Raw genomic sequence first — 19,176 nt, 5'->3', positions numbered from 1 at the left:
GAAACTTGCCACTTTTGTACAGAAGCCCTGAGGGGAGGAGCCACAGGGGAAGTCAGCCTGGACAAGCCCAGGCATGTACAATACAGCACAGTGCATATAGTACAGGAGCAGCAGCATGGGGAGGAGCAGCAGCGGGGTGACTGGAGTAGCAGCGGGGTGACTGGAGCAGCAGTGGGGGGAGGAGCAGCAGCGGGGAGAGAGAAGCAGCAGCGGGGAGAGAGGAGCAGCAGCAGGGAGAGAGGAGCAGCAGCGGGGTGAGAGGAGCAGCAGCGGGGAGAGAGGAGCAGCAGCGGGGAGAGGAGCATAAGTGGGGAGAGAGGAGCAGCAGCGGGGGGAGAGGAGCAGCAGCGGGGAGAAAGGAGCATCAGTGGGGAGAGAGGAGCAGCAGCAGCGGGGAAGCAGCAGCGGGGGGAGAGGAGCAGCAGTGGGGAGAGAGGAGCAGCGGGGGGAGAGGAGCAGCAGCAGGGAGAGAGGAGCAGCAGCGGGGAGAGAGAAGCAGCAGCGGGGAGAGAGGAGCAGCAGCAGGGAGAGAGGAGCAGCAGCGGGGTGAGAGGAGCAGCAGCGGGGAGAGAGGAGCAGCAGCGGGGAGAGGAGCATAAGTGGGGAGAGAGGAGCAGCAGCGGGGGGAGAGGAGCAGCAGCGGGGAGAAAGGAGCATCAGTGGGGAGAGAGGAGCAGCAGCAGCGGGGAAGCAGCAGCGGGGGGAGAGGAGCAGCAGTGGGGAGAGAGGAGCAGCGGGGGGAGAGGAGCAGCAGCAGGGAGAGAGGAGCAGCAGCGGGGAGAGAGGAGCAGCAGCGGGGAGAGAGGAGCAGCAGCCGGGAGAGAGGAGCAGCAGCAGGGGGAGAGGAGCAGCAGCAGCGGGGGGAGAGGAGCAGCAGTGGGGAGAGAGGAGCAGCAGCGGGGGGAGAGGAGTAGCAGTGGGGAGAGAGGAGCAGCAGCGGGGAGAGAGGAGCAGCAGCGGGGGGAGAGGAGCAGCAGCGGGGAGAGAGGAGCAGCAGCGGGGAGAGGAGCAGCAGCGGGGAGAGAGGAGCAGCAGCGGGGAGAGAGGAGCAGCAGCGGGGGGAGAGGAGCAGCAGCAGGGAGAGAGGAGCAGCAGAGGGGAGAGAGGAGCAGCAGCGGGGAGAGAGGCGCAGCAGCGGGGGGGGGAGAGGAGCAGCAGAGGGGAGGGAGGAGCAGCAGCGGGGAGAGAGGAGCAGCAACGGGGTGAGAGGAGCAGCAGCCGGGGGAGAGGAGCAGCAACGGGGGGGAGAGGAGCAGCAGCGGGGGGGGGAGAGGAGCAGCAGACGGGAGGGAGGAGCAGCAGCGGGGAGAGAGGAGCAGCAACGGGGTGAGAGGAGCAGCAGCGGGGGGAGAGGAGCAGCAGCCGGGGGAGAGGAGCAGCAATGGGGTGAGAGGGGCAGCAGCCGGGGGAGAGGAGCAGCAACGGGGTGAGAGGAGCAGCAGCGGGGGAGAGGAGCAGCAATGGGGGGAGAGGAGCAGCAACGGGGAGAGAGGAGCAGCAGCGGGGGGAGAGGAGCAGCAGCGGGGAGAGAGGAGCAGCAGCGGGGGGGGGGAGAGGAGCAGCAGAGGGGAGAGGAGCAGCAGCATGGAGAGGAGCAGGAGCGGAGGGAGAGGAGCAGCAATGGGGGGAGAGGAGCAGCAGAGGGGAGAGGAGCAGCAGCAGGGGGAGAGGAGCAGCAGCGGGGGGAGGAGCAGCAGCGGGGAGAGGAGCAGCAGCGGAGGGAGAGGAGCAGCAACGGGGGGAGAGGAGCAGCAGAGGGGAAAGGAGCAGCAACGGGGGGAGAGGAGCAGCAGAGGGGAGAGGAGCAGCAGCGGGGGGAGAGGAGCAGCAGCGAGGAGAGAGGAGCAGCAGCGGAGGGAGAGGAGCAGCAGCGAGGGGAGAGGAGCAGCAACGGGGTGAGAGGAGCAGCAGCGGGGGAGAGGAGCAGCAGCGGGGAGAGAGGAGCAGCAGCGGGGGGGAGAGGAGCAGCAGCGGGGGGAGAGGGGCAGCAGTGGGGAGAGAGGAGCGGCAGCGGGGGGAGAGGAGCAGCAGTGGGGAGAGAGGAGCAGCAGCGGGGAGAGAGGAGCAGCAGCGGGGGGAGAGGAGCAGCAGCGGGGGGGAGAGGAGCAGCAGCGGGGGGAGAGGAGCAGCAGAGGGGAGAGAGGAGCAGCAGCGGGGAGAGAGGAGCAGCAGTGGGGAGAGAGGAGCAGCAGCGGGGAGAGAGGAGCAGCAGCGGGGGGAGAGGAGCAGCAGCGGGGGGAGAGGAGCAGCAGCGGGGTGAGAGGAGCAGCAGAGGGGAGAGAGGAGCAGCAGTGGGGTGAGAGGAGCAGCAGCGGGGGGAGAGGAGCAGCAGCGGGGGAGGGGAGCAGCAGCAGCGGAGGAGCAGCAGCGGGGTGAGAGGAGCAGCAGCGGGGAGAGGAGCAGCAGCGGGGAGAGAGGAGCAGCAGCGGGGAGAGAGGAGCAGCAGCGGGGGGAGAGGAGCAGCAGTGGGGAGAGAGGAGCAGCAGCGGGGAGAGAGGAGCAGCAGCGGGGGGAGAGGAGCAGCAGCGGGGGGAGAGGAGCAGCGGGGGGAGAGAGTAGCAGCGGGGGGAGAGGAGCAGCAGAGGGGAGAGAGGAGCAGCGGGGGGAGAGGAGCAGCAGCGGGGAGAGTGGAGCAGCGGGGGGAGAGGAGCTGTTCAGCTGTTCCATTATCAATGGTTGCTGCTACTCTAACTCGGTCGTTGCAGTCTGGACAAACATTGGCACTTCTTTCTCTTCTTTCATCGTGCGAGTCATCTCAATGTATATGGACATTGACATTTCAAAAATAGAACATTCATTCACACCTATTCCACAATTCTAGCCCAATTTTTATTGTATTCTTCTTTTTCAGTTGTTTATCGAGCTTGCAAGTCTTCATTCAGCTCTACACCTCTCTGATAAGTTGCATTATCTTTGTCTCAGAGTTATCTTTGGAACACCTCTAAGGGCAGCACGGTAGCACAGTGGTTAGCACTGTTGCTTCACAGCGCCAGGGAACCGGGTTCGATTCCTGGCTTGGGTCACTGTCTGTGCTGAGTCTGCATGTTCTCCCCGTGTCTGCGGGGTTTCCTCCGGATGTTCCGGCTTCCTCCCACAAGTCCCGTAAGACTTGTTAGGTAAATTGGCCATTCTGAATTCTCCCCGAACAGGCGCCAGAATGTGGCAACTAAGGGATTTTCACAGTAACTTCATTGCAGTGTTAATGTAAACCTACTTGTGACACTAATAAAGATTATTATTAAGTTTGGAATGTTTCTTGCCTGGTCACTGACTGCTCTTTAGGCTCTTTCAGCTAATTCGTTAGAGCCTGTGTGCTCCTCAGAATTCTCCTTATCTAGTCCGGATTTGTCTTCTAATACTAGGCATCTCATCCATCATGCTGTTCAGGTTGGATTATCATTCAATAACTTCATTGGTTTTGTTCATTAATTCTACAACTGTTCTGATTCTTCAGCAATTTCTCACAATGTTTACCAGATACTTCTGAGGCTTGAAGCTCATCAAGCTTTAATTGAAGACCTATCTGTGTGTAATTTGTTTGTACAAGTTCATCATTTTAAGTATTTCAAGTCCTCTTTCAAGTGTTCTACTTCCTGTGAGCAAAACTCCAGTGTTCTCTTCAGTTTTTAACAGCTAATTGTTCTTCAGGATAAAATTCAACCACCATACATACCTCTTCAGCATTATGATGTGATAAATAAAACCTCTATCAGTAGAACTGCAGAACGTCAGAAGAAACTCCATGAGACTCTGGAAAAATCTTAAGATGAAGTCATTGAGCTTCACAATGAAAATAAAATCCTGTTGAAGGACCTTCAGACGCTACATGGTTCATTGAAGACTTCAGTTTATCGTGGATTTTCAAAGGTATATACTCAGCTTGAATTTTGCATTTCAAATCTTCCAGTTCCACTTTAATGTATGCATTTTCTGATTTTCCTTAACAAACTCATTATTTGTACGTAAAAGTTGATTCTGATAAGCTTTTCCTTGGCAGAGTATAATTCATCTGTGCTATTGCTCAAGCTCACATTCTGTTCATGCACTTCTGTCAATTTCTTTTTGAACACCTCATAAACGTTTGTAAGAACATCTACCTTCACTTGCCATTCTTTGTTCTTGATTTTCATCTCTTTATATATCTCTTTGGAAATGAAGAGTGGGATTCTCCGGTTCCCCCAGCCACGTATTTCCTAGTGGCTCACCGTTCGCTCCCACAGCTTGCCAATGGGACCGCCCACGGAAGCCAGCCCATGCCGCCAGGAAACCTGTGGGCGGGGGTGCCCTGCTGGCGGTAATGGGGGGATCCAACAACCGGAGAATTCCAACCATAATGTTTTTCTAAGGTCTCTTTCAAATGAGCAGCTGTTTTCTTCTGTGTTTCAGTTTCTTCCGTGCACTCCAGGAATTCCTCCCAGGATATAGATTATTCCTGAGTGTTCTCTGATAAGTAGTTCTTCAGTTCTTTTAAAGCAGTATTAAATTTGTTTTGTTTTACTTTATAATGCTCCTGAAGAACAAAATCTGACCCGCAGGATCCTGTGGCATGCAAAGGTCCTTCAACAGGATTTCCTTTTTTAAGTGAAGCTAAATGACATCGTTTTGAGGTTTCTTGTAATTTCCCAGAGTATTCCTGAGTTTGTTCTGCTGCTCAAGGTATTCTTTGTTCCATCATATTGCTGAAGGGTTATGTATTGTTTTTGAGTTTTAACCTACAGGACAATTAGCTGTCCTTTCAACTGTTTATCATCTTGTTCAGCTCTTGTCTTCTCACTCTGTGTTTCAGTGTAATGCTTTGTCATTACTGATAACTCCAACACAGCATTTTTTGGAGTAGCGTTAAATGCCTTTAAATTTTTTTTGTCTTTTTCAAGGGGCAGGTATTGATTCTTTAAAGAGTCTTTCAAGGCCACAACTTCTCGAAGTACCTTTTCTGTCTGTTATTGTGTCTGGCTAGATTTGACCAACTCCAGCTTTGATTTGCCAACTGTAGAATTGAGAGTTGTTACTTCCTCCTTGGGCTTTTGTGACATCTCTGAAATTTGTTTGTTCAGATCTCGAATAGTTTGTTCATTGAAGACTTCAGTTTACCGTGCATTTTCAAAGATAAATACTCAGCTTGAATCATGCATTTCAATCTTCCAGTTTGATATAAACATTTTCTGATTTTATTCTTGCTTTTTATTGTTCCACCTGTTACAGGACTTTTTCCTTGTCATTCACTACCAGCTGCAGGTACAGTTTTGGAAACATATCAGGCTATTCAAAAATATATTCATCAGGGACTTTTAGAAAGTTCCCTGCCTCTCTGGCAGCATTGTATGTAATGTTCGCGCCACATTGCTGTCGGCGGGATGCTCTGTTACGCTGGCCGGTCAGTGGGGTTTCCCATTATGGGGCAGCCCCACGCCACTGGGAAACCCCTGGGCGCTGGCAAAACGGAGCATCTCACCGGCGGAGAAGCCCGCCCAGGGCATTTTGTTCATCGTCCCTCGCTTTGCCATTCTTCTTTTTAAGCTCTGACCTTTCGCAGTTTGAAGATTAAAATATTTATCAAGGACTGTGAATAGTTCCTCAAAGCTGGTTGTGGATTAATCAATGCCTTGCATTAGGATAATGTGGTTTGTGAGATCAAAAAAACAATATTTTAAGGCAGTAATGTGGACTTCCTCTAATTTCCTACTGAGACCTGGTGTATTCCAGTACTGTAAAAAGTTGATTCTCAAGGTTGCCACATTTTCCTTTGCCCCTTGTATAAGTCCAAACCTATCTGGAAAGTTGGATTTTTGATCCATGGTTCTTTAATATTTCCTGTAGTTACAGCTGTAAATGTTGTTGATCTTTAAAGAATGGCTGTGCAGAATCTGTATTTTATTTTTCCAAACATTTAATTCTGAAGGAAAGCTTCAAAATAAGATGTTTGGCCATCTAGAGTTTTATTAAATCAGAATTTTGTGCTGTAAGGTGATTTCTTGCTCCACCTTCAGCCTTTTAAACTTTCTCTGGAGCTTCTCCTGGTTTTAAAGATGGCGTCTTCCTTGACTCTGAGACAAAGGGATTTCCTGCACTTGTTGGTTTTGGTGGACTCCAGAAAATGGAGGTGGTGCACTCCTTGAAGAAAACGTCTAACAATGACTGCCTGCTCATATTTATTTCCAGTGGTTTGCTTTGCCAATGTGGTCAGGTCCAAACTCATGCTTGCTGTCTTCCGAGCTGGACAGTCGTAATATTCCCAAGAGACGCAAATAATATTTTCTTTTTCCTTATACGTTTGAAGGTCTGACAAGGACATCGGGTTTTAGCAGTGTTCTTTTTTCAATGGCGCCTCTGCCACTGAATAGGTTTCTCAAGGCCTTGCTGCAGTCTGGAATTTAGCTCAGCCTTGCAGGCCGAATGGATTCTGCACTCGGAAGCTGGACTTGTGCCTTCAGCTTCTGTTAGAAGCTTCCCTCAGCTCAGAACTTTCGTCGTGGCTTTTCTTAGTCTTCCAGCATCTCAGATTGTTTCAGCATTTTGGCGATGTTGAGGGATTTTAATCCCAGTCTGCCACTATGTTGGGAGAGTGTTAGTCACCGAATTATGTCTCTTAAAGAAGTCTTTGTAATCTTCAGTCGGTTAACTGTATGTTTCTATTGACAAGTAGAACTATTACACTTGTACAGTGAAGGTTACAGCAGCGTCATCTCAATGCTTAGGTCTTTTCCAGTCTCTGCTCAGCATAACACTGACCCCTGGGTCTGGGTCAGGTGCCTTATCAGATTACTGTGTGGGCAGTGATATACTCAGTCCCATATTAACCCTGTATGTGCCAGACCCTCATTCCATAATCTCCACCTTCAATTATATCACCATCTTACAATGTTTTAGTCGTTTTGACTGAGCAACAGGAATGACATATTTACCAATTAAACAGTTTGGTCTGCATGCCCTTCACATTGGCTTTACTATCAATTATATGGGAAAATTTAACACAAGTAGCATCCTCTGTTCTTGGTTTAAAGCAGTGTTCATGATAGACTAATGAGTTGCTGTATTAGAATTGTATGTAGGTCAACTAAACAACCAGGTTTCCTGCTCATGATAAATGCACCAGCTGAGACCACTTGTTTGCTGAACTAGATGTGAACATATAATTTACCAAGGAATGAAAGAGGTGCTTTGTATCACATGGAAATATGGACCACCATGTAACGGAGTTTCACTTGACCTTCAGAACCAGCAATAGTTTGGTGACTGGATTCACCAGTAGACACCCAGAATTAATAATGCAACACTCTGTTGGCAATTACAAATATGTCTTCTTATGATTGTTCCTGTGCAGATTTAACAGTTGATTACATAGGTATTTAGTACAATTATTTAGTGTAAAAAAAACAAAGTACGCTGGACCTAAACAAGGCAAATCTCACATGTGTCCATGAGCATGTGGTGCTTTGGCTGTTGCTGGGTAGTCACCAGTGAATGGACAGGTTTCCCCTCAGGAACAACACACAATCGGAGCGAACCTGACTAATGTTCTGTCTTGGCAAGATGGAGTTAGAGCTTGACGTTTGTCCAGATTTGCTGCTTGGCTTCCACATCTGCTGTATGACATTTGGTTAGTTCTAAAATCTAATCTAATATTCACTCCTTCTCTGTGACTCAGCGGTACCAAATGTTAGACAAACAACCTTCCATAAACAATATTTTAATTTTACTACCTGCATCAGTGTAATAATGTTTTGCATTATGTTATGTCAATGCAAAAATGAATCTACAGTTTAATTCTTCTGCTATACATCACACTCTAATGTGATGGATTCATACATTGAGCAGGATTTTCCTCCACCCCCCCGCCCACCCCCACGGCTCTGGAGATTGCCTGCCATTGGCCTGCATTGGGATCTTTGACGATGGTGCTTCCCTTTATTCACACTCCCTGCCACTGGGGAACCCGGGGTCGGGGGCTGCCATCAATGGGACAGGATGATCCTGGCAGAGAAACGGTTGAAAAATCACACCTTGCTCCTCGCCTGACATGGGGTTACATTACCACCAGTCAGCTTTCTCCCTCAAAGGGGAAAGCAGCCTATGGTCACCTGGGACTATGGCGCCTTTACTTTACTGAATTTATCTTGGATTGGAATTTAAAGTGGACTGAAGCCTGCATATTGTGCAGGTGTTAATTAATCATTTCACACTTACTGGACTCATTTTTCAATCCTCAAATAACATCCACAAATGTCTCATTAGTGTGCTGAAATAGTGTGATCGCGTAGGTATTCTTTTTGTTTGGAGGACTAGCCTTCAAAGGCTACAAATGTTGCAGTTACTGCTTCATCTTTATTCCAACAGAAACCTCCTCATTCTCCCTCAAGTATTTGGAGGAAACTACGCTGGAGTTATGGGCGACACGGTATCTCAGTGGTTAGTACTGTAGCTTCACAGTGCCAGGGTCCCAGGTTTGATTCTTGGCTTGGATCACTGTCTGTGCGGAGTCTGCACGTTCTCCGTGTGTCTGCGTGGGTTTCCTCCGGGCGCTCCGGTTTCCTCCCACAAGTTCTGAAAGACGTGCTGTTAGGTAATTTGGACATTCTGAATTCTCCCTCTGTGTACCCGAACAGGCGCTGGAATGTGGCGACTTGGGGCTTTTCACAGTAACTTCATTGCAGTATTAATTTAGAATTTAGAATTTAGATTTAGAACAGTACAGCACAGAACAGGCCCTTCAGCCCTCGATGTTGTGCCGAGCAATGATCACCCTACTCAAACTCACGTATCCACCCTATACCCGTAACCCAACAACTCCCCCTTAACCTTACTTTTTAGGACACTACGGGCAGTTTAGCATGGCCAATCCACCTAACCCGCACATCTTTGGACTGTGGGAGGAAACCGGAGCACCCGGAGGAAACCCACGCACACACGGGGAGGACGTGCAGACTCCGCACAGACAGTGACCCAGCCGGGAACCGAACCTGGGACCCTGGAGCTGTGAAGCATTGATGCTAACCACTATGCTACCGTGCTGCCCACACAGTAATGTAAGCTTACTTGTGACAACAATGAAGATTATTATTATAAGATTACACCTACCCTAGTGAGACACTCCATATGAGAAATATACCCTGCTGTTGCACTGTCACAGATAAAACAAGTAGAATTTTACCTAATGTGATTGATGATAAGGTTAGTTGGAGGAATGAAAAAGTCATCCACCCGATCAAACTGTTTGCCAACTGGTTGCGTGTGGATTGTGTGATGGCCTCCAGTTCCACTTGCCTGGGTGATGATCTGCAAAAATAAGCATCAGAATAATCAGCATAATCCTGCAGCCATGTATCTGTGACCTTGAGTTCTTTTCGGTCATTGTTTTGCTCTTGACTTAGTTACTTACCAATATTTTTCCATTTTCATGAGTTAGAATTAATTTACCCATCTAACCCAAATTGACATTATTCAACTGTAAGTCTCAGTGTGAGCAGAGTATTTGGCCAAAGGGCCATCATAGCTGAGTGCCTTAGTTGAATATGCACGTTGTCAAAATACATTGAAGCCAAATTTATCCATCTAGCTGGAGAATATGCATGACACTTCACCACAATTTGGAAGAGTGATTTTAAGCACAGAAAGAAACATCAGTGAATTAAATAATTAATTCATTTAATAGAGAAACCTACAGCATAGAAGGAGGTCATTTGGCCCATAATATCTGTGCTGGCTCTTTGAAAGATAGCTGGTTTGATTTCTTTTGACTGCAAAAGAAAGTAAGTCCTGTGCTTTCTCGTGTTAATTGGCCCATACCGCTGAACAACTGCATCATCAGGCCCTAAAACACAGGCTAATGATCCAGAAAGGGGACAGCTGGTTTCTACTCGAGTCACTTTTTAACTTTGTTTCACCTGTCTTTATTGCGTGGCAAAGATTTGGATCAGAAAATGACATGCCTCAGACAACTTAATTCCTCATATGTGCTACTGATGATCAAGACCCTTCTCCAGTAGCGCAAATTCAGAAACTTACTACTTCTGATGTATCAATTCAGCAGGACGATAGAAATTCCCACTGGCAAAGTTCCTGTCCAAATTCTCCATGCGTTCCTAAGACATTTCTGTGTGTGTTGTTTTTAAGCAGCAGTTAATCCTTTAGTACCGGTTCAGAATTTCTAGCTGTTTATCTTTAATTTACTTCACTGATTAAGTTGGAAAATTAATATGTTGAGATGGTCATGAGTTAAGTATTTCATAACTCCACTTGGGAATCTATTCGTTCCATGCTTTTGAAAAATATTCTGGATCTAGTTTAACACAACCAAACTAGCTGGCCATCTCAGAATGTAATGATTTTAATTCAGGTCCAAAGTTATTCTTTTTGTTAAGAAAGGAAGTTTGCAAGTCAACCCTTACCAAACCAAACTTTTTCGATTAAATGCTCGACTCACAATACCATAGATGAAACATGATGTGGAGATGCCGCCGTTGGACTGGGGTGGGCACAGTAAGAAGTCTTACAACACCAGGTTAAACTCCAACAGGTTTGTTTGGAATCACTAGCTTTCGGAGCGCAGCACCTTCATCAGTGACTCACCTGATGAAGGAGCTGTGCTCCGAAAGCTAGTGATTCCGAACAAACCTATAGATGAAACAATGGAAGGACTTTTAATTCTACACGTGGAAAACTAGAAAAACATATGTGTCACCCGCCTGGGAGCTGAAGTGGGAGAGCTGAAGTGGGAAGCCTGGTCTATTTTCCTGGCCAGGCTCCATTAATGTATCACTGACCAGTTGTCCATCCAAACCAGGCATACAGTGGCAATTCACTGACTTTTGGTCTCTCAATATTGGGCAGCTTAGCCATCACCGGGGAGGCAGGTAGGGAGAGCTGTGTTGTTCTTTTTCCATGGAATGTATTTTTATTGAACATTTTGAATTGTTTCTTTCAATATTTCTGTTTATTTAACACAATATCTGTTAGTCTATTAGAATCATAGTATCAGAAGGAGACCATTCAACCATCCAGTCTGCACCGGCCCTCTGAAAGAACACGCTAATTAGGCCAACTTGCCAGCCCACCCCGCTGATTCCCATATCCTAACCTGAACATCCCTGGACATTAAGGGGCAATTTAGCATGGCCAATCCACTTAACCTGCACATCTTTGGACAGTGGAGGAAACCAGAGCACCTGGAGGGAATCCATGCAGACAAGGGGAGAACATGCAAATTCCACACATATAGTCACCCAAGGCTGGAATGGAAACCAGATCCCTAGTGTTGTGAGGAAGCAGTGCTAAACACAGCACCCAACGTGGGGCTCGAACCCACGACCCCAAGATTGTGGGTGAGATCCTCCGAGGCTCTGTGCCGAAATCGCGCTCGGTGCGGGGGCGGAGAATGGGGTCTCAGACCCACGGCTCCGGGACGTGATTCTCCGCGGACCGGAGAATCGCCGCCAGCCGCGCGCGTGTGGTTGACGGGGCACCGGTCGGGGGCCGTTGAAAGATGCCCCCACGGATATTCTCCATGATCGACTGCCCGAGGTCCCGCCAAGATCCGCCTACGTGTTTCCTGGTGCCACTTGGTGGGAGCTCAGAGTTGCGGCCGCGCTGGCCGTCCAGGTGGGCGGGGCGGGGGATCAGACTCCGGGGGGGGGGGGGCCTCCACGACGGACAGGCCCGCAATTGGGGCTACCGATCGGCGGTCGTGCCCGATCCGCAGGGGGCCTATCTTCTTCCGCACTGGCCCGCTGTGTGGCTGCAACATGTTGCGAGGGGTCGACGTGAAAACGGTCGCCGCGCGCTTGCGTGGACCAGCGGCCGGAAGTGCAGGGCCCGTATCGGCAGCAGGAGCTGCGCGGCGTACGCCGGGGCTCTGCTATCCCTCTTAAAACTGGAGAATCACTCCGGACTTTTTGAAAAAAGTCTGGAGTGATTCGCGCCCATTCTCCGGTGGGCGTGGGCACATTACCCCAATTTCAGAGAATCCTGGCCTAAGAGTGTCATGTTCTACTGACTGAGCTAGCCAGTCAACCAGAGTTAGTTCTCCTTTTATACATATATTATTGGCTTTGTTTAAGTTAAAGACTCTTGCTTGAGATTCACAGAATTTGCAGAAGAGTATGTCGTTTCCAAACCTAGCCTAGAATTCAATTGTGATCACTATTTCCCAGTTGTACTTTTATTTTGAGATTACTTATTAACCCTGTCTCATTACACAATACTAGATATAAAATATTTTTTACCCCCAGTTGCCTTCACAACATATTGCTCCTGGAAACTGCCACAAACAATGGCCAAACCATGATTTGCAAGGGAAATTAGAGATAGTATTAGATTCATAGATGAGGCATACAAATTAGCAAGAAAAAGCAATAGACCTGAGGATTGGGACCAGTTTAAAATTCAGCAAAGGCAGACCAAGGGGTTGATTAAGAATGGGAAAATACAATTTGAAAGTAAACTAGTGTCCGTAGAATTGTTGGTTCCAACAGGAACATAAAAACTGACTGTAAAAGTTTATATCGGTACGTAAAGTGAAAAAGATTAATAAAAATTAATGTAGGTCCCTTACAGTCAAAATTGGGAGGAATTCATAACGGAACAAAAATGGCTGAGGAACTAAATTCGTACTTTGCTCTGTCTTCACAAAGGAAGACATGAATAATGTACCTGAACTTCTGAGAAGCACAAGTTTTAGTGAGGAACTGAAGATTTTGGGGAAATGAATGGGATTGAAGGAGGACAAATCTCCAGGGCCTGCTAATCTTTATCCTGGAATACTTAAGGAAATGGCCCTAGAAATAGTAGTTCCATTGGTGGTCATTTTCCAAAATTCTTTGGACTCTGGAATGGTTCCTACAGATTGGAGCGTAGCGAATGTAACCCCGCTATTCCAAAAGGGAGAGCGAAAACAGGGAACCATAGACCAGTGAGCCTTATATCGGTAGTAGGGAAGTTGTTGGGGTCCATTATCAAGGATTTCATAGCACTGTATTTGGAAAGCAGTGTGGTGTAATCAGACAAAGTCACCATGGAATTATGAAAGGAAAATCATGCTGGACAAATTTACTAGAATTCTTTGAAGGTGTAACTAGTCGAGTTAACCAGAGAGAATCGGTTTATTTGGTCTTTCAGAAGGCTTTCGACAAGGTCCCACATAGCGTGAGCGAGTGAGCTGGGAGGAGGATGCAGAGATGCTTCAGCAGGATATGGACAGGCTGAGTGAGTGGGCACATGCATGGCAGATGCAGTATTATGTGGATAACTGTGACGTTATCTGCTTTGGTAGCAAAAATAGGAAGGCAGATTATTATTTGAATGGGTGTAAATTGAGGGAGGTAGATACTCAGCGTAACCTTGGTGTCCTCTTTCATCAGTTGCTGAACGTAAGCGCGCAGGTACAGCAGGCAGTACAGAAGGCAAATTGGCCTTCAAGCGAGAGGATTTGAGTATAGGAATAGATATGTTTTACTGCAATTATATAGGGCATTGCTGAGGTCACACCTGGAGTATTGTGTGCAGTTTTGGTGTCCTTATCTGAGGAAGGATATTCGTGCTGTGGAGGGAGTGCAGCGAAGGTTTAGCAGGCTGATTGGGATGGTAGGACTGTCATATGAAGAGAGACTATATTGGTTAGGATTATATTCATTGGAATTTAAAAGAGTGAGAGGGGATCTCATAGAAACTTACAAAATTCTAACAGGATTAAACAGGGTAAATTCAGAATGAATAGTCCCAATGGTGGGAGAGTCCAGAACTAGGGGTCATAGTTTGAGGATAAGGGGTAAACCTTTTAGGACTGAGGTTAGGGAACATTTCTTCACCTGAGAGTGGTGAATCTGTGGAATTTGCTACTACAGAAAGTAATTGAGGCCAAAATGTTGTGTAATTTCAAGAAGGAATTAGATATAGCTCTTGGGGCTAAATGGATCAAGGGATATGGGGGAAGGTGGGATCAGGGTATTGAACTTGATGTTATGTTCAACCATGATCATAATGAATGGCGAACCAGGCTCAAAGGGCCGAATGGTTACCTCCTGCTTCTATTTCCTATGTTTCTATGTATAAAAGCATTTTATAAACTCACCTCCTCAACTGCCCCTGCCAATTTGATTGGACAATCTAATGAAGATCAAAGCCTCCCTCAATTTTTATGTTGTCTTTAGTACATTCTCTCGAATTTCCTGCTTAATGCTCCGTCTACTGGTATAACTGTTATAAGGGAGCATAAAAATACTCCCACCATTGTTTTCTTACTCTTGCTATTCCTAATCTCCACCTATACTGATTCCACTTCATGATCTTCTGAGCCAAGATATTCCACAACTAACGTTCTTATGTTTTGTTTTCATTTTTTCACAGGATGTGGGTGTTGCTGGCTAGGCTAGCATTTATTGCCCATCTCTAATTGCCTCGAAAAGGTGGCGGTGACCCGTCTTCTTGAATGGTGCAGTCCATGTGGTACACCCATACCACATAGTTCTGTTTGCTCTGGGATGGTCCTTCTTATGAAATGAAATGAAATTAAAATTGCTTATTGTCACGAGTAGGCTTCAATGAAGTTACTGTGAAAAGCCCCTAGTCGCCACATTCCGGCGCCTGTCCGGGGAGGCTGGTACGGGAATCGAACCGTGCTGCTGGCCTGCTTGGTCTGCTTTAAAAGCCAACGATTTAGCCTGGTGAGCTAAACCAGCCCCTGGACTCTGTGGACTCTGGCTGTTGTACCGGACAGGCTTTGGCCATACTCTGGCACTTGGCTTAACTTTTGTTCATTGGTGCTCATCTTCACGTCCAAAGTTATTCAATTTGTTTTGAAAGCAGGTTACAGAGTAGGCATGTTGCTCCTGAGCATAGGGTCCCAAACTCTCTTTCTCTCGACTGACTGATGTCAGTGATACATCATCATCTACATCATTGATTAACATATCCCATCATTGAACCCTTTGTTCTACATTGTTAGGAAGGGAGTTCCAGGGTTTTTACCCAGCAACAGTGAAGGAATGGCAATATAGTTCCAAGTCAGGATGGTGCGTGTCTTGCAGGGAAACTTGCAGGTGTGGTGTTCCCATACATCTGCTGTCCTTGTCATCCCACAGGTTTGTGAGGTGTTATCGAAGGGGCATTCTTCATGTCATCCTTTACCATAAAGCTTCCTCTCTTCCTTTGACATTTTGTTTGTCTTATTGAAATAATGTGTACACTGGAATATTTATTTCAGTCCTTGGTCAAGATGTAACCTATCTCTGGAATGGCTATTAGATCGAAACCATTTATCTCTATTGTGCCAGTCTTTTATCTTCTTGCAGATGCTTCACACATTGAGATAAAGAGCTTTAATTTTGTGTTTTGCTACTATTCACTGCATGGACCTGTCTCACTGATGCACAATTATTGTTAAACTGTCCCTTTCTGTCCTAATCTGCTTTTCTTTACTTATTTCACTGTTCCATTATCTCAACTTTTCTCTTTGTATTTTCAAGTTTCTCTTCATCTGAACTCACTCTGTTCCCCTTGTTAGTTTAAAATTCTAAGCATACGTCTTGTTAAAAGGTTCATCAGGACACTGGTCACAGCCCGGTTTAAGTGAAGCCCATTTCAATGGAACAGCTGTCTCTTTCCGGATTACTGGTGCCAGTGCCCCATCAATCAAAACCCCTTCTTCCTACACCACCCTTTGAGTCAAGTGTTTATTTCTCTAATCTGTTTAACCCAATATGCTAATTGGCAAATGGATCACCTTTGATGTTCTGTGTTTTAACTAACTCCTAACTCCTCAAACTCTCTCTGCAGAAATTCATTTGTACTTCTACCTATTTTGTTGGTTCCTATGTGGATCACAACAAGTGGATCTTCCCCCTCCCATTCCATGTTTTTTTCAACCTGGGAAAAGATGTAATTAACCTTGGCGCAGGGTAAGCAACTCAGCTTTCAGGGCTCTTGGTCAGGGTTTTAGAGAACATTTTCTATCCCTCTAACTATACTGTCCCCAAGCACTACCACATTCCTTTTCGCTCCACTCACTGAAATGGCATCCTGCACCATGATGCAATGGTCACTTGGCTTATCTCTCCAGCATTCCTTCTCCTCATCCACATTGATAGCAAGCGCAAGGTTGAGGTTGCTCCATCGATATCTGTGGGTCCCCATACCTGCCTCACTCGCAAGTCGGAAACGTCCCAAAAATGCAGTGTTGTCTCAGGCATGAAAACTAGTATGAAGCTCACAGGCTGCGCATTTGGCTTTTCCCACCATATTAAACAGCACGCTCTGCAATTTCAAAGGGAAAGCGAGATTCACGGTCAGGTCAAAGGGCAAGGCCGATGAAAGCCAGCAATGCCTGGAATCCTGAGATCGGGCACCCAAAGTCACCTATCCCATCACGGACACCAAAAGCTCCATGGACATGGGAAACATCCCCCCCCCCATGTACGTCGAGATGCCCCCATGGAGAAGGGCAACCCCAGCAATTCAGCTTCCCAGAGTGCCCCCTGGCAATGCCCTAACAGTGCCAGGGGATGGTGCCAGGAGGCACTGCCAGAGTGCCAGGAGGCAATGCCTGAGCATGTCCCTCACTATCCGGGGACTGTAGTCAATTGTGCCCCTCTGATATGGTCACCTCAAAGAACTTATTAATTTTGAAAACCAGTAATGATTCATGCCCGGCTGGGTGGGAAATTAAGATAAGGGCTGAAGTATCGTGGTCAAGCCCGAGAAAATCAGGCTCATGCCCTCCCGAGTGTGAACCTGATTATGTCACCGGTAGGGGAGGGGGGACGGAGGAGAGAGAGACCTCATTTTGAGAAACTGCCTGTTTCTGGCCTCTTATGAGATTCAGCGGTCATTATGGGATTTGCATCCACGGTCAATGGGGCAGTTAGATCGCAGCCACAATCTTTTTCCCCTGACCACTGACTTACTTTAAAGTTTTATCCAGCCTCAGGGTTGTGACTGCCTCCTGGAACTAAGTAACTAAGTTATCTGCCCCTCCCTGATGCTTCGCAATGTCTAAAACTCAGACTCAAACTCAGCAACCCCGAGCCTATGTTGTTCAAGCTGCAGAAATTTAGCGCCGATATGGTCGTCCGAGATTGCAACATTTTCCACTGATGTCAAAATTTTGGAATCACAAATCACCACCATCCTTGTCATATGTGTCTAACCTTATTTACTGAATTATGCATTTATACCGCTAATATAATAGCAGGTCTGCTAGCTTGGAGACTGGGCTGGTTTAGCACAGTGGGCTAAACAGCTGGCTTGTAATGCAGAACAATGCCAACAGCATGGGTTCAATTCCCGGTACCAGCCTCCCCGAACATGCGCCGGAATAGGGCGACTAGGGGCTTTTCACAGTAACTTCATTGAAGCCTATTTGTGACAATAAGCAATTATTATTATTATAAATATGAACACTCACTCGCTATTGGAAGCTTAAAAATGTTGTGAAAAGGGGCCCCTCTTTTCCCCCTCTGCATTGAATATCCACCTTTACAAATTCCCCACTTAGCACCCATTCCTCATTCACTAATGCCCCATCTCATGCTGTGTTTCTCTTACCCTGGGAAGGTGAGGGCTGTCTGTGTGGAGTCTGCACGTTCTCCCCGTGTCTGCGTGGGTTTCCTCCGGGTGCTCCAGTTTACTCCCATAGTCCAAAGTTGCGCAGGTTAGGTGGATTGGCCATGATAAATTGCTCTTAGTGTCCAAAAAGGATAGGTGTGATTCCTGGATTACGGGGATAGGTTGGAAATGTTGGTTTAAATGGGGTGCTCTTTCGAAGGGCTGGTGCAGACTTGATGGGCCGAATGGCCTCCTTCTGCACTGTAAATTCTATGATTCTATGCAGCACAAAGCAGGCCAGCATGGAATTTGATACCCGCTGTGCTAAGTACAACAGGACTCCTCCAGACTGTTTCAATCATGAAAGCAATGTTTCAGCATGCCAATAATCTGCTCTGTCACAATACTCAGGAAGCTTAACACCATCCAGGACAAAGCAGCCCACTTAATAGTCACCACGTCCACACCATAAATACAGACCGCCTCTACCACCACTGTGACAGCAGTGTGTACCATCTGTAAAATACACTGCAGCATCTTACCAAGGCTCCTTTGACAGCACCTTCCAAACTTGTGGCCTCCACTGCACTACCTAAGAGAACAAGGGCAGCCGATGCATGGAAGCATCACCATCCTCTCTGTGTCTCACACCAGCCTGCTTTGGAAATATATTGCTTATTCTTATTCCTTACCAGGTTAAAACCCTGGAACTCCATGTCTAACAGCACCATGAATGTTGCTGAACTACATGGACGGCAGTGATTAAGAAGGCAGCTCATCACCAACTTTTCAAGGGCAATCAGGAATGGACAAAAAGTGCGGCCATGTCACTGCCACTCACTTGCCATGAGTGAATGAAAGTAAAGATTCCAGAATAAATTTGTGTGAAACTCATTAGGAAGAATTAGAGTATCTTCTATGTTTAAATATGATGAACATAAGTAATAGGAGCAGAAGTAGCCCGCTGAGCCCCTCAACAGTGCTCCACCACTCAATAACACTGTGGCTAATCTAATTATGCTCTTAACTCCACTCTTCCATCTGACCCCCATAAACACTTGACCCCCTTGTTGATCAAAAGTCTGTCATACATTTAAATATTCCTCACAAAATTTGGGCATCATTAATTTCAAGTCCATGAACTCTCCTTTTTCTGTTCTTCAGGGAAGGAAGACACATTAACTCTTTCATACCTGCAGAGTAGGATTGCTTTTTCTCACGTCTCCCCAGCTAAGGACCCAAACTTGGTCATGTGACTTGTCATATTGCAGTTTCACTGGGACAGGGTCTGTCGATACAGCCTACAAAAGAATTACAATGAAAGACTGTTATATCCATTCAGTCCCAGATTCTGCTTCATAAGCACATTGACATCCATTCCGCGGTGGTCAGTAACTGTATTTCAATCATGTGAACATCACAATCTAAAAGACTTTATAAACAGCTAAGGCAGAAGAAATCAATTTTTTATTATAGATTGTGGTTTGTACCAAACTATATTTTCATGAAATAAAGGTGATTTTAAATTCAAGGTATAATTTATTATTTTCTGAATTGAAGTGATTGGTCATTTTAAAATTGCCAAAACTTTATGCCTCATGCTGGAAACAATGGAAGATCCTATGCTCAAAGAGGGCACTCCGC

The 19,176-nt window shown here is 46.9% G+C and overlaps 1 protein-coding gene across 3 annotated transcripts in view; it reads right to left on the bottom strand.

The window, feature by feature from the left end:
* Positions 1–19,176, bottom strand: part of LOC119965323 (follistatin-related protein 5-like) — a 709,947-nt gene that overhangs the window by 13,816 nt on the left and 676,955 nt on the right. For all 3 annotated transcript variants that reach the window (XM_038795916.1, XM_038795915.1, XM_038795914.1), the window contains 2 exons: positions 18,726–18,833; positions 9,149–9,273 (listed from right to left, as the gene is read on the bottom strand). In XM_038795916.1, the coding sequence (XP_038651844.1) occupies positions 9,149–9,273; positions 18,726–18,833 (233 nt within the window). The remainder of the gene's footprint in view (positions 1–9,148; positions 9,274–18,725; positions 18,834–19,176) is intronic.

This window comes from Scyliorhinus canicula, chromosome 4, assembly GCF_902713615.1.
Source record: "Scyliorhinus canicula chromosome 4, sScyCan1.1, whole genome shotgun sequence".
Taxonomy (NCBI): domain Eukaryota; kingdom Metazoa; phylum Chordata; class Chondrichthyes; order Carcharhiniformes; family Scyliorhinidae; genus Scyliorhinus; species Scyliorhinus canicula.
This window is presented reverse-complemented; position numbering and strand designations above follow the sequence as displayed.